The 17648-nt window shown below is 35.4% G+C and overlaps 1 protein-coding gene across 41 annotated transcripts in view; it reads left to right on the top strand.

Moving 5' to 3' along the window:
• KMT2C (lysine methyltransferase 2C) overlaps nt 1-17648 on the top strand; it is a 304403-nt gene that overhangs the window by 183434 nt on the left and 103321 nt on the right. For 29 of the 41 annotated variants that reach the window (XR_010158721.1, XR_010158720.1, XR_010158719.1 and 26 more), the window contains 6 exons: nt 3391-3560; nt 4016-4167; nt 5136-5249; nt 6149-6226; nt 7486-8204; nt 17270-17389. Coding sequence is in view for 38 of the 41 variants with exons in the window: in XM_063815061.1 (XP_063671131.1) it covers nt 3391-3560; nt 4016-4167; nt 5136-5249; nt 6149-6226; nt 7486-8204; nt 17270-17389 (1353 nt within the window). In the remaining 3 variants the exon portion in view is untranslated. The remainder of the gene's footprint in view (nt 1-3390; nt 3561-4015; nt 4168-5135; nt 5250-6148; nt 6227-7485; nt 8205-17269; nt 17390-17648) is intronic. The other 12 variants (XM_063815072.1, XM_063815075.1, XM_063815083.1 and 9 more) reach the window with 6 other exon arrangements.

The raw sequence follows: 17648 nt of genomic DNA, 5'->3' as shown, positions 1-17648 counted from the left end.
GATTACAGGCATGCGCCACCACGCCCAGCTAATTTTTGTATTTTTAGTAGAGATAGGGTTTTGCCATGTTGGCCAGGCTGGTGTTGAACTCCTGGCCTCAATTGATCTGCCTGCCTCGGCCTCCCAAAGTGCTGGGATTGCAGTTGTGAGCCACCATGTATGGCTTGCATTGTTTTATTTTTTACATTTAAGTCTCTGATCTATTTGGAGTTGATGTTTGTGTATGATGTGAGTATCTTTTTCCAACTGGCTATTCAGTTTTCTAAAAACCATTCATTAAAAAGACTGTCTTTGCCCTAGTGACTTGAGATTCCAGACTAGAATGTTAGATTTGATTGAACTTATATCTGGAACCTCTTTTCCATTCCATTGATCTGTCTATTCATTCACCAGTACGACACTGTTTTTGTTATAGAGCCTTTGTAGTATCTGGTAATGTTGGGCCCCTTCAGAACTTATCCATTTCACAGGTTTCTTATCTGTACTTGTGTATTTGTTTTTCTGTATAAACTTTAGGATCACCATATGTAGCCCCAATAAAAACCTCATTGGAATTTTTATTGGAATCACATTTAATTTATTGAGTGTCTGGGTGCAGTGGCTCACACCTGTAATCCCAGCACTTTGGGAGGCCAAGGCAGGGGTGTTGCTTGAGCTCAGGAGTTTGAGACAAACCTGGGCAATATGGTGAAACTGCCTGTCTACAAATACAAAAAAATTAGCCAGGTGTAGTGGCACATGCCTATAGTCCCAGTTACTCAGAAGGCTGAGGTGAGAGGATCACTTGAGCCCAGGAGTTCGAGGCTGCAGTGAGCCATGATCATGCTACTGTATTCCAGCCTGGGCTACAGAGCAAGACCCTGTTTCCAAAACACACACACACACACACACATATATATATATATATTAGTGAGAGTTGATTGACATCTTGATTTTAAGACATCCTAACCAAGAACAAAGGGATGTCTTTACAAGTTTGTTAAAGTCTAGTTTTGTGTCTTTTAGGAGTGTTTTATAATTTTCTTCATACTGATTTTCAACATTTAAGCTTATTCTTGAATGTTTATTTTTCTGCTGTTATAAATGGGGTTTTCTTACTATCCTTTAACTCGTTATTTGTGTGTGTGAATTCTATTGCCTTTTGCATGCTAATTTTATATCCTAGTACTTTGTTGAATTCTTTTATTGAATTTTTGAACAATTTTCTAGGATGTTCCAACTCTGTTTACAAATTAAGAGTTTTGTTTCTTCTTTTCCTGGTCTTATGTTTCTGTTTTCATTTGTTTCAATGCTTGCATTGGCTCCAGAACCATGTTAAAATAGTAGTGGAGATAATAGGCACCCTTGCTTTTTCCTGTCCATAGTGGGAATGCCTCTCGGGCTCTCCCATAAAATAAGATGTTGCCTTTAGAATTGAAGTGTTTATGTTGGTCACATTAGAGAAGTACCCATCCATTTTTACTTTCTCAAGAGTTACTAGTAATGGGTTTTGATTCTTCCCAAAGACTTCTTTCTTTAATCATCTGTTGCATTGAAATAATTTTTTCTCCTCAGACCTTTTAATTTGTTAAACTTTGTTAATGGATTTTTCTAATATTAAATATCTTTGAATTTCTTGTATAAACTCCACCTGGGCATAGTTATTATTTTCTTAATGTGGTATTAGAGTCTGTTTGATAGTATTTTATTTAGGATTGTTTTTCTTTTCTCCTTCTCATTAGATAAAGGATAATACATTCTTTTAAAAAATATATGTGTATGTATTTCAAAAGATGGGGTCTCTGTGTGTTGCCCAGGCTGAATTCTACCTCCTAGGCTCAAGAGATCCTTCTGCCTCAGCCTCTCAAGTAGATGACACCACAGTTCTGTGCCACCATGCCCAGCTATTTAGGATTTTTGCGTCAGTGTTGTTAAATGCATTCATTTTAATCTTTAAGACTAGCTGGTCTATGGTTCCTGGTAGTTTCTCTTTTTAAGTGAGCATCCCTTTCATATCAACCTGGTAGCACAGAAAGATAAAGTTCCCTTTTATTGATATCTTAGATTCAAAATTTGGGGTGGGTAATGAGAGCCCCACAATGTATTAACCTTATACCCAGGGATACCCAGGGTTTTAAGGCTGACTAGCTCACAGGCACAGAAGTAGTTTTGGCTGGCCTCTGGTTGGCCTTTTACTTCATAAACAATTGTAATTTGGTAAGGATAGGACACTCTCTCTATTCTAAAAACATGAAGGGCCATCATTGGACTTTTGATGTGGAGCAATATATTTTTACATTTTCAGACACCAAGTCACATGGCGTTGACCATGCTCTGTGTTTCCCCACCCACCATGGCAGTCTCACATTGTTGCCCAGGCTTGAGTGTAGTGGTGTGAGCTCCCTGCAGCCTCAAACTCCTAGGCTCAAGCAATTCTCCTGCCTCAGCTTCCCAAGTAGCAGGGACTACAGGTGCGCACCACCATGGCTAATTAAATTTTTTTTTTTTTTTTTTTTTTGTAGAGAAAGAGGTGTTTTGCCTTCTTGCCCAGATTGGTCTCGGATCCCTGGCTTCATGCGATCCTCCCATCTTGGCCTCCCAAAGTGCTGGGATTACTGGCATCAACCATCACACCAGGCTGGCCATGCTATTGTTTTAGAGTTCTTTAGTTTTAGTTTTTAGTTCTTAAGCTACCAAGAAGCAAGTGGAATACTGTAGCAACACCGTTTTGCTTTCTGCAGTGTAATAGGTTGAGCAGACTTACTCCACAAAAATTACTTCCTGCTCCTAGCGTATGTTTCTTTTTTTGAATTTTGAGTTGCTGTCTTTTTGGTTTTATCTCTTCCACCTATATGTTTTCCTGGATATCCCCATTCCCTTATTTAAATTTTCCTGGAGATTTTAGTGCAGATTTTGTGAGGCCACATCAGACATTGAAAACAGCTTTTTAAAAGGTGTATACCCTAAGGCCAGGCGCAGTGGCTCACACCTGTAATCCCAGCACTTTGGGAGGCTGAGGCAGGCAGATCACTTGAGGTCAGGAGTTGAAGATGAGCCTGGCCAACACGGTGAAACCCTGTGTCTTTAGTAAACACAAAAATTAGCTGGGTGTGGTGGCACACACCTGTAGTCCCAGCTACTCAGGAGGCTGAGGCAGGAGAGAATCACTTGAACCCAGGAGGCAGAGGTTGCAGTGAGCCAAGATTGCGCCACTGCACTCCAGCCTGGGCAACAGAGTAAGAGTCCATCTCAAAAAAAAAAAAAAAAGCATGTACCCTAAATTAGTGTCATGAAAATAAAAGCTTAATGTATAATCCACAAATGATTCTTGACTTTTTAAAGGTTTACATCAGAACTACAATTACAAATGCATAACAAACTGTTTTTCTTTTTATTTTTCCTGGTGTTTAGAATTGCAGAATATGTATAGAGTGTGGCACACGGTCTAGTTCTCAGTGGCACCACAATTGCCTGATATGTGACAATTGTTACCAACAGCAGGATAACTTATGTCCCTTCTGTGGGAAGTATTATCATCCAGAATTGCAGAAAGACATGCTTCATTGTAATATGTGCAAAAGGTAAGAAGATAGTTATTCTATTCAGTTGTTTTGTCGATTGTTTTATTCATGTGGTCATTTGCTCTACCATCTTACAGCTTCTAAGTTTTTATCACTCTAGCAATTCCATCAGTACTGATTGCTGTTATAGATGGAATTAAATGATGTTTTTGAGTCTCAAAGGCATAAGGAAGTAAATGGGCAAAAGATAAGACCAGACCACATCAGAAATGAGCACTAATAGGGAAAAGTAAAGAGAAAATAGCTTAAAAATGTCAAGTAAAAATACGGCAGCATCTCTAGTGACATGCACAAATGTGCTTTAAAAAACCTTTGTCAGTTAGCAACTCCTCTAACCTCTCTCCTCTCATACTTAATTAACTGTTTTCATATCCAGCTTTTCAGCAATGCCTTCTCTTTACCTAGATAATAACTCGATGTTAGAAATTTTTATTTAAGTATACTTATCACTGCAGGTGGGTTCACCTAGAGTGTGACAAACCAACAGATCATGAACTGGATACTCAGCTCAAAGAAGAGTATATCTGCATGTATTGTAAACACCTGGGAGCTGAGATGGATCCTTTACAGCCAGGTGAGGAAGTGGAGGTAGCTGAGCTCACTACAGGTAAATTTGAGAATGATTTTTTTTAAAATTTTTTGTTTTTGTAATGTTGTGCCATTGTATCACCAATATATTGCTTTAATCAGGAAGAGAGGAGCCTGTATTCCAGATTCCATCTTGTTCTCAGTTTCTCAACCTTTAAATGTATTTGTTATCTTGGTCATCTCTGAATCTGATGGCTAAAATCTAATCTAACTTAAGATAGTTTTTTTTAGTATTTGAATTCTGGGTCTAGTGTGCTTTCCTTCACTTGTGTTCTTCAGGCCGACAGTGGAAGTTCCCCAGTCTTTGGGTTTGCTTAGTTTGTTCTTTATAATGTGGGTTATTTTTCTCTAAGCATGTTGTAGTTTTGTAATGTCCTTCTTAAGTTAATTATCACCTTTTCAGCCCAAGATTTTGTTCGGGTATGGAATATTTTTAGTAGTATCCTCCTGTTAAAAACATGAGTCTTAGTAAAGGAAATAGAACTGCTCGCCAGATTGTTTTTCATTTTCATCATTATGAGTGGCAGCTTTTGTAAAACTTCTCTTTATCATCTTCAAGGATAACTAAACATCTTAATTACTAACCTTTCATTTCCAGAATGCCATCAGTATTTAGTTTTGAAATATCCTTTTAAAATAATGTGCCAGTTACCTTTTAAAAAAAATTGTTTTAGAGATGGGTTCTCACTATGTTGGCCTGGTTGGTCTTGAACTCCTGGCTTCAAGCGTTCCTTCCGTCTTGGCCTCCCAAAGTGTTAGGATTACAGGCATGAACTACCACGGTTGGCCCACCTTTTGATGCATTATAATTTTCATGTTTTTTAAAAATGTAAATATACATGTGGTTCAACAGAGAAAAATCTGAAGAAAAACTTAAAGCATTTTTGGTGATGATTTGCCCTTACTCATACAAAATCATAATTGTTGACTTAATGAACAAAGAAAAAAACTCATTCTGAGCTAAAGAATTAATAATTTTTTGTTAAGATTATAACAATGAAATGGAAGTTGAAGGCCCTGAAGATCAAATGGTATTCTCAGAGCAGGCAGTTAATAAAGATGTCAACGGTCAGGAGTCCACTCCTGGAATTGTTCCAGATGGTAAGAATGTTTAATGGATATACTCTGTTTTTGAAGAAAATGTGAATATACAATAAATATGTGAATATTGACTAAAACTTCAGTAAAAGCCAAGATGCAGTCACTTAGGAAGAGTTTTTTAGTAAAATAATCTTAGACAAATTAATAGGAGAACGGACATGCATGTATTTGTAGTTCAGCTACCATCTAGACTTAATCATAAGTACTTACTTGGTTAAGGGACCAAGTGATTTTCTATTAAAAAGCAATTCGTGTTTTTATTTCTTTAGTTGTAGTTGCTAAGTAGAGCTGTTGCTGATGATGAGATGTTTCATGCTGAGATAATGAAAAATTTACTGTATTGGATCATCTCAGCAGTCCTATTGAGGGTTATTTCACTTATTTCCATGATGTTTCAATTACGCTTTTTGTAGTACATATTGATAAGAGCTATTATTGTACTTGCAGATCTGGAATTAATAAGAGACCATGTTGGGGGAAAATTACTTGTTACATTTAATCACAGGCTCATCTGAAAGTCTTTGGTGTTGTATGTGAAGTTGTATGTTCAATTATATAGTATACATAAAAATTATAATGTATACATAAAAAGCCACTGAGATGTTTTGAAATTTATTAAGTTTACGTATAATAACTCTCATTAAAATTATTTCCTATAATCTTTCTTGTGAGGTCTAGTTGTTAAAGAAAAAGAGAAAAAGACAATTAAAAAATTTTTACCATAGTGCAAAGACTTCTAATTTTGTCTTCATAACTTACTAATAAGTGGTACAATGTTTCATGCTTATATTGGAAATTGACATTTGGTAGAATAAAACTCTTTACTCAAATTACTGTTGAGGGAACAGTGTTACAGAAATTTTGACTCCTTAGAGATTTTATAAATGTGTTACTCACAGCGGTTCAAGTCCACACTGAAGAGCAACAGAAGAGTCATCCCTCAGAAAGTCTTGACACAGATAGTCTTCTTATTGCTGGTAAGCAGTATGTTCATATTGTCTAATTTGATTGAGTTACAAGATAATGTCTTTATCCCAAAGACATTTTTGCAATTGCTGTATGTATATACATTACGGTAACTAAATCTTTTAGTTAAGAGATTCTGGAAAAGAATTGACAATGGATCTAAAGAAGGTTAGTTTCTCTTGAAAGGTTTTTTTTTTTTTTTTTTTTTTTTTGGAGGGGGGAGGTCATGATTAAAAATATTTTGTACTTTCAGATCTGTTATTTGGTAGTTTTCTTTTATCCTTACCTGTAGTCTTTCAATAAAGTGGGAAAGAAGATGAGATTTCAGTTTGATATCAGAACATGTATAGGCCTGGGCGATATAGTGAGACCCTGTCTCTACAAAAATAAAAAAAGTATCTGGGGATGTTGACACATGCGTGCAGTCCCAGCAGCTTGGGAGGCTGAGGTAGGAGGACCACTTGAGCCCGGGAGGTTGAGGCTGCAGTGAGCCATGTTTGTGCTACTCTACTCCAGCTTGGGTCACAGAGTGAGACCCTGTTTCGAAAAAAAAAAAAAAAAAAAAAGAACATAGATAAATTTTAGTCACTGATTGGTAAATGAGGCTAGCAGTGTCTTTTTACTATAACTTAAAAATTACCTTGATGAGATTGAATTAAAGGTTTAACATACTGGTATCCTGATTTAAAATTTACCAGTGACTATGTTTCTGATATCTAAGTTTATAGATTTCCTGAGATTAGTCTTTTAATTTATAGACAGTGATGAAGAACAAGGATTATATCCAAAGAATATTTTGGGTAGGTTGGCAGGTATGGTTAAGCAAAATAAATATTGGTGGTTAGTAAATCTTTTCTGTCTGTGCTTTTGAGTCTATAGTAACTTTGTTACATCTGGGTATCTACTATTAGAAAATGCCTACACATTCTAGATCAGTCTTTACTTTTTAACTTAGGTACCTCACATAACATGATTGATACTCATTTTCTTAACTAAAAAATGAGTATGAGAACTTTTCCTGTGTAATTTTCAATCCATTTGGAAGTCCTTAAGTTGTAAAACATAATGTTTTCATTAGGTTTTCTGGTGTGTGGCTGATTCTAATCCATAAATCCTTGTGTACTTTGGCTTTCATTCACTTAATAATTGTCTGCTTTGATGAATACCTTCTGATTTAAGTTCTAGTGTAGCCAAATGTTTTATGTATCTATAGTTAGAAAATTTAAAATTTGTTTGTACATTGCCATAACAAATGTTCTGAATTTTGTAGTATCATCCCAACATACAGTGAATACTGAATTGGAAAAACAGATTTCTAATGAAGTTGATAGTGAAGACCTGAAAATGTCTTCTGAAGTGAAGCATATTTGTGGCGAAGATCAAATTGAAGATAAAATGGAAGTGACAGAAAACATTGAAGTCGTTACACACCAGATCACTGTGCAGCAAGAACAACTGCAGTTGTTAGAGGAACCTAAAACAGTGGTATCCAGAGAAGAATCAAGGCCTCCAAAATTAGTCATGGAATCTGTCACTCTTCCACTAGAAACCTTAGTGTCCCCACATGAGGAAAGTACTTCATTATGTCCTGAGGAACAGTTGGTTATAGAAAGGCTACAAGGAGAAAAGGAACAGAAAGAAAATTCTGAACTTTCTACTGGATTGATGGACTCTGAAATGACTCCTACAATTGAGGGTTGTGTGAAAGATGTTTCATACCAAGGAAGCAAATCTATAAAGTTATCATCTGAGACAGAGTCATCATTTTCATCATCAGCAGACATAAGCAAGGCAGATGTGTCTTCCTCCCCAACACCTTCTTCAGACTTGCCTTCGCATGACATGCTGCATAATTACCCTTCAGCTCTTAGTTCCTCTGCTGGAAACATCATGCCAACAACTTACATCTCAGTCACTCCAAAAATTGGCATGGGTAAACCAGCTATTACTAAGAGAAAATTTTCTCCTGGTAGACCTCGGTCCAAACAGGTAGGGTGATTTTAATGATATTGACAGAAAAGATATTGGAACAATTCTATAAAATCAAAAGGTGTATGTGTAGCTTTGGTGTGGATGGCAACTTTTTCTGTCTTCAGATAGAACTTCAGTGTAATGTTGATTATGTGTTTCAGCCATTATTTTTTAAATGCTGTTAATGAAGAATGCCATTTATTAAATTTGAAGTGATCTTATTTGGAATTTCAACTCAGTTGGGCCATAAAGATGCAACCTATTGATAATAGTTTCTAATAGAAAGAACTTTAAAAACTCTTTTAGTTCTGTGCTGCAGTAAATATAGAGCCTAAAATACAGTATAGTTTTGGGTATACAGTAACTAACATCTATTATTTCCTTCTAATATATTTATTTATTGATATTATTCATTGTATATATTTTTAACTGGATAAACATCAACATTTATGACAGGAATTTTCCATGCTGGGGAATTTCTCATTTTGATGTTTTTATTAATTGCTAACTCTTGTGGGATTTCTTTTTTCAAGTAGGACTTATTTCAGTAGTTTCATGGAAAAAAATCTTAGAATTGTACTGTTGATTTTCAGTAAGTAAAGATAAATCTTCCTGTGTCTGCTTTACATCATGTACATTCTACCCTTTAAGAATGAGTTCCATTTCTTTTTAAGTGAGATTTAAGTAAAACTGCATGGCAAAATGAAGATACTGTAGGTACGAATTATTTATTGTTTTACGAAATTGCTGCTTTCTGAAGTGTTTTTTAAAATTGCAAGATAACAAATAGTGGAGAAGTGTTAATTCACAATAGTAATTTGGAGTTTTAAGTTTCATGATTGAAATTGCTTCAAGTTAAGTTTTAAGTTTCATGATTTAAATGGATTAACGTTTGGCTTTTTATAGGAATAATATATTGATTTTAATCGTATAATTTTTAAACTGTAAGGCCAGGCTTTTAAGAAAATCATTTTTTAATGTGAAAATTAGTCTCCTCTATATCAAACCCAGATATATTTTATTCTCTAAAGACAAGGTACACGAAAGGGAAAGTAGTTGTCAGATGGGATTTAGCTGTTTCTGCATGGCAAAGACGTGTGCAGTAAAACTAGGCCACTCTTTATATATGTCTTTTTCTAAGTATTTTCCTTGACAGTTATTTCTGCTCTACCATGAAAAGTTTTTCTTCTCAAACCAGTTGTGCTCCTTTCTAGTAACTTTTTGTTTTGTTTTGTTTTGAATAGTTATATAATAATTATGTTGTTCTGACTCTGAAAAGACTTTACCAATGGAAATTTGAATCTCAAATTTACTTTTGGTTGATTTATTTACATTCTTTAAAGATACTGCTTCATATGTATTCCTGTTAAATTTTACGTATCTCTCCTTCCTTGTAGACTTTTGTTTCAATTGAGAAACCAGGTTCAATACATTAGGACTCTTTTTCTGTAGACTTTATGTTCCGAAATGTTGGGGAGGGGGGTGTATTTCCAGGCTTATTCCATCTTATATGAGCCATGTCCTAGTATTTTGCTGAGCTGTCTTTGATTCCCAAATTCGATGATAATCTTTCTATTTTTCTGCCCCTCTTGTTACTACTTCATCATTTGCTGCTAATCTTGTAAGCATTTTGTAGGCTGTGTTTTCCCTCCCTCCGAGGCTTTTTAGTTTTCCAATCTTGGTTTTAGTTATCTAGCAAACAGCCTTCACTTGATGATGAACCTGCTAATATAGTGCTGTTATTAGGGAGAGTATGAATTGAATAGTACAAGATAGATCTTCCATTGGTGAGGCACTGGGACCATAACTTGCAGGAAATATTCTACAGTTAGCAGGAATGTGTATATCCGTATATTAGAAATACTGAAGTTCAGTATTCTGTTACATGACTTTCTTTGGTATTAGGCATTTCTGTATTATACTTCTGTTTTTATTTACTGTTTCTTCTACATATTCTTCACGTTGGGGACTGGCTGTAAAATAAGCTGCATTTTCCTGGTTGTGATTGTGATGTAAGCAAGATTCTTTGGTTTCCAGCTATTTTTTGTTAACGTCACTGGCATTTTCATATTTTGTTGAACATTACCAATTCTTTGGTCTTTACCAGTACAGTAAATACTAACCAAAGAAATGTATATTTACCTTAAGTTCTGTTTCATGGTGGGCAAATTATTCAGTTGATTTTAATGATTTTCTATAATAGTATTATATGAGCTTTTCTAGGAATTCACTTCAAAATTAAATGAACATTTTAATAGGAAACATCTGAAAGATCTAGTTTGTGATAGCTAGTGATTGGATTATCAGATGTTATCTGGAGGTACAAGCTAGCCAACTAGTAGAACGGTAAGCCAGTGCTGTCTAATATAAATATAATGCAGACCATATGTGTAATTTTAAATTTTCAAGTAGTTACACTTTAAAAAACAAAAACAGGTGAAATAAATGTTAATCTATTTTATTTAACCTGGTATATTCAAAACAATATTTCAGCATTTAGTATAAAAATGAACAAGATGCTTTATACTTAAAACATCAGTTCTGGCTAGCTGCATTAGAAGTGCTCAGTGGTCACATATGATGGTGGCTGCCTTATTGGACGATGCAAGACAAAACATTTTGAGAAATATAAAAACAGCAGTTCCAGAATTATTGGTGAAATTAAAATACCAAAAGAATTCAAGATCGACAAACTAAGACTGTGGCTGTGCTTTCACAATTTTTAAGGACTGAAGTAGAAATATTCTTTTTCTGTTGTTCATGGAACACATTTTAATGCAGATAATTGCTAAACCATTTGTTGCTGCAACAAATCTTTCACATTTTCAAGTATATTCAGTTTTAAATATATAATCCAAATAACCCAATATTGGAGATTTTCTGAAGGTGAGATGTTAGGACACAGAAAATGGAATTTATATCTCAGGTATTGGACATCCATTATCAAATATCAAATCATATAGAATTATTTTCCTTTAAGGAGGTTAGTAATTAAAGTTTAGTTTTTTGTATTTTTCCTTTCATATGGAATATTTCAGGTGCTATTTAGTGAGAAATATGATGCTTATTTTCTTTATGACATGTTTCAAATATATCTCAAATGTATGATTTAGAACCTAACTGACTACAGGAATAGTAACACATTTTTCTGATGGCTGTGAATAGAATAAGATTCCTTTTGTTTTTTGTTTTCTTGCCTATTGTAGATGCAGGATTTCACAAAGATGAGGAAAAATTAGACATGATAAGGTAGGAGAAGTAACAGACAGCAAATTGGATATTGGTTCATACAAATTGTCCTAATGACCTAGTTGTATTTTCTCATCTTTTATTGAAGTTATATATTCATAAATAATTTAGTATTTCATTTTTCAGCATTTAAAAATATTTTTTATTTTTTTATAGAGATGGGGGTCTTGCTGTGTAGACCAGGCTGGTTACGAACTCCTGGCCTCAAGCGATCCTTCCATCTCGGGTCTCCCAGAGTGCTGGGATTACAGGTGTGAGCCCCACAGCGCCTGGCCCATTTTTCAGCATTTTTATAGGTGTATGTACTTTGCGACCTGGGTTTAAGAAAGTGATTATTGACACTGCCACATACTGTAATCAACTCGGTAGATTTTAGAACATCAAGCTAATGGCCCTACCCTAGACCAATTAAAATGCACTTCTAGGATCATCTTTAACTGTAACCCTGAAAGCGGAGTTCTGAACTAGAGAAATGTGCTACTTGTCTTACTGATTTTTAAAAATGCATTAAACTGAATACTGTAAGGAATGCTCTTTAAAAATGGTGGAAAATAAAGTGGAAATTTAAAATTTGTCATATTAAATCATAACATTTGTTTTTATTTCTGTCTTCAGTCCATTTCTCTCATTGCACAGTTGTATTCCCATTCTAATTAGGAAATTCTGAGATAATAATCTTAGCTCTTCTTGTATTATTTACCCTGTATGTATCATCACGTCTTATAGAAAGATATTGAATGTAATCACACTACTATGATCTAGTTCAGACACCTTCATGTTCTAATTGCTTTCATGATGGTATTGAAAGTTTTTATTAAGCATTTTATGAAACGTATTATTTGCAGTAGACATTTCTTTATTTTATTTTTACTTATTTATCTGTTTATTTTGAGATTGAGTCTTGCTCTGTCGCCCAGGCTGGAGTTGTGGCACGACCTCACTCACTGCAGCCTCTGCCTCCCTGGCTCAAGCAGTTCTCCTGTCTCAGCCTCCTGAGTAGCGGGGACTACGGGCGCACGTCAACACACCTGGCTAATTTTTAAAATATTTTTAGTAGAGACGGTGTTTCACCATATTGGTTAGGCTGGTCTCGAATTCCTGACCTCAGGTGATCCACCCGCCTTGTCCTCCCAAAGTGCTGGGATTACAGGGGTGAGCCACCATGCCCAGCCTACAGTAAATATTTCAAGAAAATTTCATAAATGAAAACATAGGTACTGTATTTTGATATCTCTTGGACAAATTATAAGAAGTTTACTTTATATTATAAGAAGAGTACTTTCAGTTTTAAAAGTAGCCAGAGAACCATAGTGTTAAACCTAAAAAATACCTACCCCTTTGGAACACCAAGCTAACAACACAGCCGATTAGAAGTACCAGACTTTCCTTTTAGTTCACTTGTGCTTGATGTGGTATTTTTGGAGATATTACTGTTGCTAGCGCCACCTAATTTGTATTGCGAAATTATTGAAGGCTAAAGCTGATAATAGCTGTTTCTGTAGTTATCAAAACAGGATTAGGTCTAATTTCTTGTTCTACTTGATATCGAACTCAATTTTATAAATGAGACTTCTTTTAAGAATTCCCTAAATAGTGAAGTGTTTGCTGCTGTAGCTCCAGTGTATACAAGTGATTATATTTACCAAAAAGACAAACTGTAAACTCTTTTGTTTCTTTTACCAGTTATCTTCCTTTCTGCTCTCTCTCTTCATTGCTTTCACTTTTCCTAAATTAGACTTACTGTTTATAAGCAACCTTGGTTTTACATAGTATGTTGGAAGAGTGTGGGGCTGGGGTTGATTTAGGATTTGGAGGTGTAAAGTTTGCCAGTGAGACACCAAACCTTCTCTGGCTACTTTTAAAACTGATAGTACTCTTGGGCTGTAAGAGTGACTTTGATCATATTTAACAACCAGCAATAGAATTTGACTTTTAATAGAAAGTTGCTTCTAAATAGCCTATCCTCCATGTGTCATTATTGTTCTCATTTCCCCATCCCACAGTCCTTGTATAACTTACTAGCTTGGACAGTTTACCTGAGAAATTGGCCTCAAAACAGAAAGAAACTTAATGCTAATATTAAACTATTTTTGGGTTAAATTATTTTTCTTGGGTTCAAATTCAGTCCCTGCCAGGTAGTGTTTTTTTAGTTTCTGTAGTATTTGATAGCAAGTTGATTCTATTTACAACTTAATAATGATTACATTAGGAACTATTTTGCTTTTAATTCAGTTTGTAGATTAAGGAGGCATTATATAGATTTTTTAGTAACTTTTTTTTAAGTGAAGAAATTCAAGATTCTAGGTTATTACTGGTGGAGGCATTAGTGTGTTTCATATCATAGTTCATTGTTTATTGATGAATTCATACACATATGCAAAAAAAGATAATAGATGCTCAGCAGAAAAAAGTTCAATAAGTGCTGAACAGGTTGCTTAACATAGCAGTGAACAGAAAGGGGCATGATCTTTAATTACAGTGTGAAAAGTGCTGCAACTGGATTGTAGGAGAAGAGCCCATACATTACAGGGGCAGCTAACCTTTTCTGAATGGTTTGTGTAAGTTCTTGATCAAAGCTAAGATCTGAAGGATAATTTAAACTTTGGTAATTATAGCTATATTTTAGTTTTAAGGTCTAAGGAATATACTAGATAATTTGTCAGAATATCTAAGTGTAATGATAATTTTTCTTCAGAACTATAAAATTACACAAAGTCTGTCTTCTTTTTGAAGTGAGATAAAATTTTGGCATCAAAGCTAACTTTTAAATTATGATGAATAATACATAATTACCAGAAAATTCTTATTTCTGAAATAAAATTATTCAACATTATTTTTATCTTAGAGTACGACTTTCTGTCTCATATTTTTGAGAACTTTCTACTGCCAACATAATATTAAACTATCGACTAAAAGGAATTTAAGATGTATGTTAGCCAAATCTCAGAGAAAAACCAATGGAAATATTGAGAGAAGTAATTTAGGTATCTCTTGCCCCACTGCCTACCACTAAATAAAATTACAAACAATAAAACGTCCTAGGTGGTGATGCAATGAGAGGCACTAATGGTGTGGTAAGAGAGATGATGGTTCACTGGGAGCACTAAGGAAAGGTCTGCTGTTGAGAAAATATGTAAGGCCATACCTGAAGGGTTAGAAAACGCCAGACATGGCTGGCCGTGGTGGCTCACGTCTGTAATCCCAGCACTTTGGGATGCCAAGGCTGGTGGATCACAAGGTCAGGTGTTTGAGACCAGCCTGACCAACATGGTATCGCTCCTAAAATACAAAAATTAGCCGGGCCTGGTGGCACATGCCTGTAATCCCAGCTACTCAGGAGGCTTGAGGCAGGAGAATTGCTTGAACCTGGGAGGTAGAGGTTGCTGTGAGCCGAAATCGCACCACCGCACTCTAGCCTGGGTGACGGAGCGAGACTCCATCTCAAAAGAAAAGAAAGAAAGAAAATGCCAGACATTTATTGAGGGGCTGGAATGATATAGCGAAGTGTTCTGAGTCAGTCGGGCTCTGATTGATAAAGAGCTTGGCATGTTTGAAGGACAGCAAGGAAGCCAGAATAGCTGGAGCGTAGCAGCGGGGAGACAAATGCCACAAGGTTAGTTGGAGAAAGGCACTGGGAAAGGTTTGTCTTTTAAGTGCTCTGAGAAGCAATTGAAGGTTTGAAATAGAATAATGACTTGCTTGATCACATTTGTACTTTTGAAAAGTTCCTCTGGCTGCTGTGGGGAAAGGCTTGAGTAGATGCAGGGTGGGAGAAGCATAACCAGCAGTAGACTCTTGTAGCAGGTTAGGTGAGAGATGGTGGTGGCCACGAGTGGGCTGCTAGTGGTGGAAGTGACAAGAAGTAGAAGGATCGGAGACAAAACTTGAAGATAAAAAGTCTTGAATTTGCTGATGATTTGCATTGACGAAGTGTTGGGGGAGAGGACTGAAGGAGCAGAGGAGAGTGACAAGGGACTGGATGCCATTTATAAGGATGGGGAAGACAGGGATGAAGCCGGTTAAGGGAGAAATTTTAAACATGGCAAACTTAAGAGGGGTTTTGTGTGAGAAAATGGAAATGCTAAGAAGGAAGTTGAAAATCCTGCTAATATGGAGATCTTTGATTAAAACCAGAAATAAGAATGTGGGAAGCATCAACTTCCAAGATGCCCTCATTGTAGATAATACCATTTAGGACCTAGGCTCAAGCCCTGGGAAACTCCAGGGCTTTGGAAGTCAAATAGAGGAAGAACACGTACAGGAGATGAAGAAAGATTAGCGAGGAAGTCAGTGAAATATCCACAGGTGGGCTGCTGCCAAATCCAACAGAACAGTATGCCAGATGTTAGGAGCATGAGTAAAATGAGAAAAGAGAAATGGCTTTTGACAACACTTCCTTACTAATAGTAGGGAAGAAGACATAGGTACAGATTCAAGTTGATTTGAAATTATGAAAGTGAGGTAATTGACCTGCAGTGGTTGCTGCTCAGTGAAATCAGCATAGTGATTACCTGAGCTAGGTTAGAGATTTGATGGGTAAGAAAGAACACCTAACGGTAATCCTGGAGGGAAAAAAATAAAGTGTTTGCTGGAGAGAATGAGTTGGATTGCTGGACTTCAATGTGTGTGGATTCAGTTTGTGACTTAAAAATGAAACCAGTCTATTGCTTGTGTGGCTTTTCTCAAAATACTGTTATTCCATTACCTATCTCTTACCCCAAGAGTAGTCACATTCTTATTTCTGGTTATTTTAATTCCTGGTGGTATTTTTATGTGATTAATGAGATAGTACTTGTTAATTTGATGATATTCTAGAAACCTGGTAAGTACTATGTACCTTGTCTTAAGTTTTGGTTACTTAATTGGTAAAATTATAGCATGCACCATTGAATTACCTAATTCAAAATATATTCTTTTATTGTTTGACATTTGTCTTGTTTTTCTTTAAAATGTTATCTTTGTGGAGTAAACATTTTTCTTTATGCTGTTTAGCATCTTCATCAGATTAGTTCAGGGTATTACTGAATGTGGTTGTTTGGAAGTAAAATGCTTTAGTTTTAGTTATATAGATTTTAATAAGATACTACTTTCTATATAATTTATCAGGTACTTTAGGCATTTTAATTTGCAAATTTAGGACAATTTACTTTAACGTTTCTTCACTTTTGTCCATTGGATGTAATTTCCATAAAGTATTCATTTCCCTAAGTAAAAACCAAAACCAAACCGACAATTAATGGTCACTGAAGAAAGAGTGATTAAATGCTTAGATAATAATGGTATTTGCATTTTAATGTTACCAGCTCTCTACACTTTAACGTGTATGCATTTATCGATTGCTTATGTTTCTCCTTGCATTCTTTGGCCTACTGGTTTTGGTTGTTTATAGCTATAGAATATAGAATTCCTTATGGTTATCCATTTCTCCTTTTAAGTAGAGTGATAGTTGTTAGAAGAAAAATAACCCCCCAATACTTTCTTCTAGTGTTAATTCTTAAAGTGTGATTGACTTTTATTTACTTTTTGGTGCAGTAATTGCAGTTCATGAGTCAATGTTGATGTCCTATAAACCTTAATTTTTAATGTTTCATTGTAGTGATGTCTCAGGCAGAATAAAATATTTAATGTAAATTGTAGCAGCAAACATTTAAGTTATACTTAAATGTTTAAATCACTGTTAGTGAGTAGCTTATTTTGCCTTCCTTGAAGCAATTTGTCCTAAATTTCCATACGTTTGCATTTGTTTTTGCTGTTCTAAAATTCCTTAGTTGCTGGCTTTGACCTTTTATGTTGCTGAGTTTTACACATCTATTTTCTCAACTGCCATATCCTAGGGGGCTTGGAGTACCCATAATACAGTGAGCCCACCTTCCTGGTCCCCAGACATTTCAGAAGGTCGGGAAATTTTTAAACCCAGGCAGCTTCCTGGCAGTGCCATTTGGAGCATCAAAGTGGTAAATAAAATTGCATTTACATTCATATATCATTTCTGTCTGATTTGTTTTGCCCTACTGGATGTTAAGAATTAAATCTTTCTTTTCTAGATTGAGCTTCCAGAAACACTTTTTAAATCTAAAAATTTTAATGTAAAGAAATAATATGCTTGCATTTAAAAATCAAGTATACATTTTTAATACCTCTTTTTATGGTTAATTCCTTTTGTTGTGATTACTACTGTTTTTATGAGGGAGAAGTCCTTGACATGTAGACCAA

The sequence above is a fragment of the Pan troglodytes genome, chromosome 6, assembly GCF_028858775.2.
Source record: "Pan troglodytes isolate AG18354 chromosome 6, NHGRI_mPanTro3-v2.0_pri, whole genome shotgun sequence".
NCBI lineage: Eukaryota > Metazoa > Chordata > Mammalia > Primates > Hominidae > Pan > Pan troglodytes.
The sequence above is the reverse complement of the archived record's forward strand: the minus strand, read 5'-3'. Positions and strand labels throughout refer to the sequence as shown.